Source organism: Zootermopsis nevadensis, unplaced genomic scaffold (assembly GCF_977971745.1).
Source record: "Zootermopsis nevadensis isolate Lab colony 2312 unplaced genomic scaffold, Znev_1.0 Znev_ptg000021l, whole genome shotgun sequence".
Lineage (NCBI taxonomy): Eukaryota > Metazoa > Arthropoda > Insecta > Blattodea > Termopsidae > Zootermopsis > Zootermopsis nevadensis.
In genome coordinates this window covers 13313926-13322995 of record NW_028259153.1, presented here as the reverse complement: position 1 = coordinate 13322995, position 9070 = coordinate 13313926, and the positions used below count along the sequence as shown (strand labels likewise).

At 39.2% G+C, this 9070-nt stretch overlaps 1 protein-coding gene across 5 annotated transcripts in view; it reads right to left on the bottom strand.

The window, feature by feature from the left end:
* LOC110841433 (uncharacterized) overlaps positions 1-9070 on the bottom strand; it is a 120901-nt gene that overhangs the window by 2502 nt on the left and 109329 nt on the right. Inside the window, exons 1-8 of one of the 5 annotated variants that reach the window (XM_087352872.1) lie at positions 7126-7343; positions 5948-6166; positions 5476-5878; positions 3209-3548; positions 2423-2596; positions 2038-2241; positions 929-1099; positions 58-247 (exon numbers count right to left, since the gene is read on the bottom strand). In XM_087352872.1, coding sequence (XP_087208998.1) covers positions 58-247; positions 929-1099; positions 2038-2241; positions 2423-2596; positions 3209-3548; positions 5476-5878; positions 5948-6166; positions 7126-7248 — 1824 coding nt within the window. In that variant the 5' untranslated portion in view covers positions 7249-7343. The other 4 variants (XM_087352873.1, XM_087352874.1, XM_087352876.1 and 1 more) reach the window with 4 other exon arrangements.

Below are 9070 nucleotides of genomic sequence, written 5' to 3'. Positions count from 1 at the left end.
TGGTCATGAAGTTAGTAAGGCATCACAGACAGACAGACAATTTATGGTTTCACTCACTTTAAGATCCTTTGCACGCCGAAATGCCTTGCCACATGTTGCACATTGATAGGCCTTGGTGTCTCGATGCACCACAAGGTGCATTCGCAACGTGCGTCTTGTGGACAGCTGGAGAGGGCACACTGGACACTGGTATGGTGTCTCTCGATGCGTGTCACTGTGAATCTTCAGCCGGTACTTTGTCTTGAAACTGCACCATCACAGATTATTTAGCCACTGTAACTTTCAGGTGTTATGTGAAATAAGCAATTGCAATACAGACCTTATTCCACTGGTACAATTTCAATCATGAAAAAATTATGACCTGATTAAATCTGAGGATGTTTGATACAATTCAATTTAGAATCTTTTGTCTTCCTACACACATTAAAATACAAAAGTGTACAACAGTACCTGTTCTTTTGTGCATGTCTCACCCCAAGGACAAAAACAAAGAAAGTTTTTTTAGAACAAGGTTACAAAAGTGTGGTCAAGAAACTTGACTGGAAGAGATTAGTTGATAGACTTAGATGTAGAGCGGATCAATATATCAATATATCAATATATATAAGATGTGTATTAATATTAACATTGATCCGCTCTACATCTAAGTCTATCAACTAATCTCTTCCAGTCAAGTTTCTTGACCACATATATATATAAGGTATCTGGATGCTGAATGCATTCATCTGACTCACGATAGGGCCCAGTGTCAGGCTCCTGTAAACATTGTTCCATGAAAGAAAGGAAATTTCTTCACCAACCAAGTCACTATTAGCTTCTCACGAAGAACTGTGCCTCAAAACAGCAAGGACAACTTAGATGCGAGTGCATCAGAAGGTGGCATAATCACACAGAACATACAAAAGAGACAATGTGAATTTGCCCATACCTTTTCTTACACTGAGTGCATTTGAATGGTGTCTCATCACTGTGGATGGTCAGATGCTCCTGCAGGATTCCCTTTGAAGTGAAACTGTGGCCACACTGGTCACACACAAACGGACGCTCACCAAAGTGAACTGCTTTCAAATGAGCTGACACTGCTGACTTACTGCTAAACCTAGTTGTATAACAAACATTACTTTCTATTAGTATTTTGATGACTTGGATGCTTATGTCTTCACTTTATTTCTATACAATTAGCCAAAAAACAGAGGATAAGTCATGCCTTTGCTAAATAAAGCTGCGTATATTGTGTTTGTTGAATAAAACTAGTGCTCACCAGGGTTTGATTTCAGGCAGCGGCAGAAATTTTTCTTTTCAGCTATGGGGCTCACTCAGGCTCCTGTCCAATGGATACATAGGTCATTTTCCATGGGGATGAAGCATATGGGGTAAGAAGCTGACCACTTACCTCCATTAGTACCAAGGTCAAGGAATATGTATAGCAATACCTCCAATGCCTCATGTGTTTTCATGATGTGGTGCTTAATTAAGCACAGGGATAACTCTGCCTTTAAGGCCATGCTGAATTGTTAAGGTAATGTAATCATATCCTCAAATATTGTAACCATTACAGGATTATCCTTCAAAATATAAATGCATTTTTATTAAAATTACACAACCTAGCCACTTCAGTCAAGCATACATTTTGTAAATTTAAAAACCTGTTTCACCTGTCCTCAGGTTCTTTATGAAAATTTAAATCCTCTAATATTGATACTGGGAACGACCTGTTCTTCAAGTGCCTTAGCACTGCGGGTCCCAACTTTTCGTTGGCTTGATCTATAGACATTCGGTAGGAATCCTTGGACGAGGGATCGGCCCGTCGCAAGGCCTCTACCTGTACACAGGACAGCACAACACAGAAGAACGCGGACAGACATTCATGGCTTGAGTGGGATTCTAACCCACGGTCCCAGTGACCAAGCAGCACAAGGCCCACGCCTCAGACCACGCGGCCACTGCGGACACCCCAATATTGATAGGTTAACTTTATTCAAACACAGTGTGACAAACTCATACTCCATCTGTGAAATTACTAAAAGATGAACTTACTTCTTAGAACAGATGTCACACGGATATATGAGTCTCTCCTCTCGAGGGAGATGAACTCTCTCGTGTTGCCGCAGAAGGGCCTCACAGTGGAATCTGCGGGCACATTTACAACACACAAATGGCTGCTCTTCTTTTGGAACATGTGACAATATATGAATATCATAGAGGGCACGACGATGGAATGCTTTGTCACATTTGGTACACCTGCACAAAAAATGCACTATTAGCAGACAATAATGGAGACAAAACATTGTAGTATGTTTCATGCACATTGTGAGTATTTTAATGTATTATTTGTACCAGGAAGCACAGGAGGCTTTAAATTCAGATATATAACTAACTGCTACATAGAATTTACAATACACAAGTGCACTGTTTCCTGCACCTGTACTTATATGTGTTGGTGTGCTTCAGGCGATGCTTTATGATAGATGCTCTGCTTGCCAGCACTTTGGCGCATAGACATACTACATGAGCTGCTTCCTCATGCATTCGTCTACAATGAACTGACAGCGAGTTCCAGTTTCTGCACACCTCTCCACAAACATGGCACTCCCATCTGTGAACAGGGGCCATCACAGCTCTAATTGAGCATAAAGAAGTGTTATGAAAGGATTTATAAAAACTATCTCAAATTAAATTAATATTGTTATTATGGAGTGTAACACATGTACTGAAGCAACATCTTGCTGTAACCAGCATTTTTATTCAGATATATCTACTAATGAAATGAAATGCAAAATCAGTTCTTGTTGGAATTCAGCATTTGATATTGGTAAAGAATAGGAGATTAGCCATAGAGGAATGCAAAACAGCACACCAAATACTCAATTTTTCTGGGTGTAATGACACTACATGGAAAATACATGGACTATCACACATTCTACTATGAAAAACTCAAGTTCATTCAAACTTCAAATGCTCAGACACAACAGACAGCCCAAGGTCTCATATATAACACAGTATGATTGCCTCATTTCAATGCCACACGCACATATTTGAATAAATACACCATCTTTTTGTATGGGGTGTGCAACTTTTGGATATCTATGTGTGTAGCTTTATTTTTGTAAATGAAGACACAAATTTCAACAGGTTGTAAGCTGATCTCAATCACAACAATGGATATGACAATATAACAATGAAAGGATTAAGTATAAATACTTCATACCTGAATATGGCTGGTTGATGACTCATCTCTGATGAAGTACCTTTCTCTTCAGCACCCCCTTCAGATTTCTTCTTCATGTCATCATCATCATCATCATCTTCTTCTTCATCTTCATCACCATCACCATCATCATCATCATCATCATCACCACCACCATTATTTTCATCTTCATTATTCTCACTATTGTCTGCAGTATCATCATTACCATCAAAGTTTGCATCATTTTCCTCTTCACTGGCTACTTCTTTAATGGCAGGTTCTTGTGGTTTCAGTTTTACAATTCTCGGGATCTTGGCCTTACGCTTTGCTGCACCAACCAATGCTTTAGAAGGTCGGCCTCCTGGTATAACAAAACAAAGCTAATGGAAATATTCGCAGTGTAGTGAGAAACCAACTTGAGAAATGAATGTAAAACAGACATTTTGAAACAAATGAAAATTACCCATTCCCATAATATTTTATTGTAAACAGGAATATATAAAGAAACAAATAACAAACAATGCAGCATTTGGAACATCCCTTAATAAATAAAACAGAACTGCTCCTAGTTCCATACTACATGGCACTACAAGCCAGAAGAAAGTCATCTTAGAAACAGCTCTGCTGAAATGAGCAAAATTCAATTTTGTTGGATAAAATTGGGCGGGGAAAGAAAAAAAACAATAAAATGTGATGATATGGATATGTAGAAAGAATGGGAAAACACAGATGGCCAAAACAGCTATTTCTATAGCCCTCAACTAGAAGACAAAGAGCAAAACACAGTAGTTAATAGAATTCATGAAGGCATGAATGGAAGAAGAACGAAACAATCAACAGTTATCAACAGCACAAGATCAGAGAACCTAATGAAGCGGCAACAATTCAAGCAGAAGAAGAATTTGCTGCATACTGTAATGACTGTTGGAGGCAGACATTCATACAGGCCATTACAAGTTACAATCTAAGAAATATGTGAGCATATACTGATCATTTGCACACTTTGAAGGCAGTGAGACATCTGCCACTTGGATGATGTAATACTCTAATGACTGTAAAATGCCACCATATGAAATATTTCCAGTGCAAATCATTGATATCAACTTTAACCAACATATGAGTGGTCTCAGACATTACGAGGTGCGATCGGAAAGTTTTCAGACTGTGTCAATAGAGGGCGAACCGGATGTAGTACGAGCTTCTGCCGCTAGGGGGTGCGGCCTACATTCATAGTGAATCAGTGTGCCAGCCGGCACACTGATTCGCATTGGCATTTGTTTCTTAGTTACGGGCGTTTTGGTAGTGCATTACACCGACCCTCCAGCGATTTCGGAATGGCGGATTTTCATGAACAAATCAAATTTTGCCAAAGACTCGCCAAAACGGCTACGGAAACCTATGAAATGCTAAAGCAAGCATTTGGGGAGTCTGCAATGGGTCGTGCACAAACTTTTGTGTGACATTCACGTTTTAAAAATGGCCGAACCTCTGTCGATGATGACGAGCGTTCTGGACGACCATCTTCGAGCACAACGCCCGAAAATGTTACGAAGATTCGGCAGGCCATTCACGAAGATCGACGTCGTACCATCAACGACTTGTGCGACATTGTTGGGATAGGCTATGGGACCTGTCAGCTGATTCTAAAGGAAGAACTCCACATGCGACGCATCCTGTCTGAGGACCAGAAGCAGAATCAACTTCTCGTTTGTCAGGAGCTCAAAGATCTTGCAAGAACCGACCCCAACTTCCTTTCTAAGCTCCGTGTGACTTCTTCCTCTTCCCAAAGATGAAAATTCAGCTAAAGGGAAGGAGATTTGAGACGATAGAAGAGATTCAGGCAGAATTGCAGATGGTGCTTGACAGGCTGACAAAGAAAGATTTCCAGGGATGCTTCCAGGCTTGGCAGCGGCGCTGGGATCGTTGTGTTCACTCCCAGGGGCACTACTTCGAGGGTGATGGATGAATTTAATACCTGAGATAAGTGTACGGTTTTTTATAGGCGCAGTCTGGAAACTTTCCGATCGCACCTCGTAAATGTACTAACAGACATGAGATACTGTATTTTCTTTGCAAAGGTTATATTATATACCATTGTAATATGGTCAACATTTTAACTTCAATCAACCTACCTATGTTTCTTGGCAGGAGTCTGCCATGGCACATCAACCTACGAGTGCTACGTGCCAAGCCCATCACACGAACAATCACTTATGTTTCTTGGCACTGGTTTGCTGTGGTACCTCCTTGTGTGAACTACATGCCCTGCTAAACACAACTTCACTTACGTTTCTTAGATGTGGGTTGGTGTGGTACTTCTTCCACCTCGCTTCCCCCTCCTCTGTCATCATCATCCTTCTCCTCCTTGATTTTCATTTCATCGTCAGTAATTCCAGCTGTAGCTGCCTCAAAGTCCCGCTGAGTCTGTGCCAGATTCTGAAGCCTGCTGCTGACACGACGCTCCCCCTCTCCTTCTCCTCGACCCTTGCTCTCATTTCCAGTCCGGACCAGAACCCTCACTTTTTTCCCACGGGCCTTCAGATTACTCTTTGCCCGGACAACTCTCTTTTTAATTGCCTTCACTCTGGATTTCTTTATGACTGGAACACTGCAATCTGATGGGATGAAAGGATCTGCTTCTATTGCCAGCATCTCTATGTCCTTCTTGCTGTCCAAAGGCTGTAACACATACTGCAGGTTTGCATATCAAGAATTTTATTTACAATTTGATTTCATCAGAGCTAATGTTAAATTATGTACCTCTTCATCTTGAGCTTTTTCTTCACCCTCCTGAAGATATTCTTCTCGAATTAACCCAACTTTGGTATCAACCTCATCACCCATTTCGATAGCTGCTTCAACCATTGCCCGGAACATGGCCTGCACACGCTGACACTGCTCTGCATAGCAATCAAATGAGCCAAGTTTTTGTGAGCAGGACTGGCATACTGTGTGTGGCAAATCATCCTGGTTGTCAACCTGGCACAAACAGAAAATAACGTCTCTACAACTTACATTTCACAGCAGAGTCTCACTGATAATCTTTTACTGTAGATATAAAGCTGTGCCGAGTGAATGATTTAAAATTTGTGGAAAACTTACCAAGAATATAAAATTATGAATTAGATTTATTATTACTCACAAATATTTTGCATTTATATATACATTAAAATGGGTAAAATGTTATTATAAAATTAGTTACTTTAAATATATTCATACAATTTCAATTTCCTGGTTTAAATCATAAACAATAATTAGATTATTAGGTGTTCTTCATGACGGAAAACATCTTATGGGCTTGTTCATGTCTGTTATCTCTGCCTGTCACATTTTTTGCAACAATGAGATGAGTAGTCTGATTGCTGGAAACCACTACTGCACAATGATAACCTGAGATGCAACAATGACCTGGAATTACACCAATGCAAGAATGGCCTGAGATGGAACACATTAGTGCAACAACCATCATAATTCTGTAATTAAATAAGGTAAAAAATTGTGACATTTGTACATGACAGGGTGTCTGAAAATATATGCATGGCCTATTGACAAGGACTACCTCAATTTATGGCATGTAATATGAGAGTATAAACATGATGTGCTAGTATTACGTACATACATTCCAAGAGGAAGAACATACCAGTAACAAAATTGTATGAACTGGTTATGATGCTCAAAATCGTTAAATTCGGGGTTCACAGACGTCCCAAAATATACTCGATTATAATTTCGGCAGCAAATAGCAATGCCACAATTTTGTAGCACAGCAAAATTGTCTTGTTACACAATTCACACAACAACAATAAATAACACAAACAACACTCTGAGCCAGCGTAATAAATCTTGTACTACTTTCAACCCGGTTTTAATGTGGAAACATGGCCGCCACAGCTTTGTCTTTTTGACACATCCTATAGGCTACGGGCCAGAGAACTCACCGAAATTGAAAGATATTTCAGAATCTTCTCTGGCAGAAGAAGATCCTTGTTTTCAAACACATCACATCCATTTGCCCCTGAATTTGCACACAGACGGCACCAGTTCCTCCATTCTAAGCTCATGTTTATCTTCCAATTTATCTAACATTTACAAGTATCAAGAATGACACTTTATTAGAAATACACTGTACAGTTTAGTAAATTTCGATGTTATTTTGTTGGGTGCATCCTTACGCCAACATTGCAGCAAGAAATTACCAACACAATAAATTATATTCGTACTATTCTGAAGGAATTACGGTCATTATAAACGTATTACGAAAGAAATACTAATGACACTCTTACAATCTGTAACGTCCTAAATTAACATTAAAATATGCTGTAATAAGAAGGAGTGTAGAATGTGGCTTATTTATGTAATGTTGGATATTCTGAGGACGAACGATAATAGCGCCCCGTTGAATACATATGGAAACTTGTGAAATTCTCTATATAACATCGGCGGCTCAATTGATAGTGCAGTCCAATATTCTCCAGCAACATCAGAAAAGACATGTCTGATAACACGAAAATCAATAACATCAACAATTGAAAATTAAGCGTGTGCATAGACATCTTTAAATCGAACGAATGCACGACGCAGTCCACACTGATTTGTTTAATCCCACGTAAGTTGAAATCACTGATGCTCAGTAAATCATTTATGAACACCGTATTTCACACCGACCGTAACGGCAGAGCTGTTGATTTAGGATTTTATTCGTTTTCCTCAGTAGCTCCACACAAACACCGGGCTAGTATCTCACATCACGACCGCTGCTTCATACATCCTTTCCAATTAATCCCACGTTCTTTTCTGCTGCTTCATAAGATTCGTAAAAGAAAATGTTGCCCACGAAGGCTCATTTAGTAGCATGGTTGCCTTCGGAAAGGGCTATGCGAATTCGATTCACAGTTTGGTTCTTTTAATCATAGTAAAACTGTAAATATAGGAGGGATAGTCGCCGTAAAGACAAACATAAGTAACTTGAAAGGGATTCTGAGATCTTTCTGTCCTATACAAGTCCTATGCTTATCCACTCCTTTTCGCTCATAATTTTGCATTTGTCGCGACACGCATGAGATTTAAACACTGTGATGGCAAATTCCCATTCACCTACACCTTGCGACATAACCACATGGATGACCAGTAAAACCAGTTTATAAAATTTTAAATAAGTCTGTCGACGATGCCCAACCAGTACCCTTATAAAATGTCGTTAAATACAACAAGAATCATTCAAATACAAGCCTTTACGCCTTAAAATGCAGACCTTTCTTTATATCGTCTCTCATTCACAAACGCTCCTCAAGAAAAAGTATCCTGCATAAAAATCAAATCAGATCCGAAATGACATTAACCAGATCAATAAATAGGTCATCTCTTCTTTCCTATTCCTCTAGAAGGGACGGAATATTCTGTCATATCAATTTCAAGTTCCATTTACTTCATCAAGTATCTTCTTCTGCACCTTAATTAAATGAAACAAAAATAAACCACCCTCTTTCAATTATAATGGTGGAAAACTATAATTTGGAATAGAAACTTTATTTTTCTTTACATTTCCTTAAATATAAAACATTCTCAAGAAAGTAACAATTAAGAATTACAGAGCTCGGATTTAGGTATATGTCCACATATTGTCTCGTGATGATAGAGATTTCCAGACGGTCTGATTCTCATCCGATTAGCTCCACAGCTTGTTTTAAGAAGGCCTTAGGAAACCTCTTCAGAAGAATTGGTCCAATATGGAATCGGATAGCAGTACCAAAATTAAAATGCTGATCTGATGCTACAGACTTTCAGGTGTTTATAACTTTCATCTAGAGGATTTCCACTGCATATCCTAACAAAAATTGAGTAAACCTCTACAATACAGGATACAAAGTCACGACCTTCAGCATA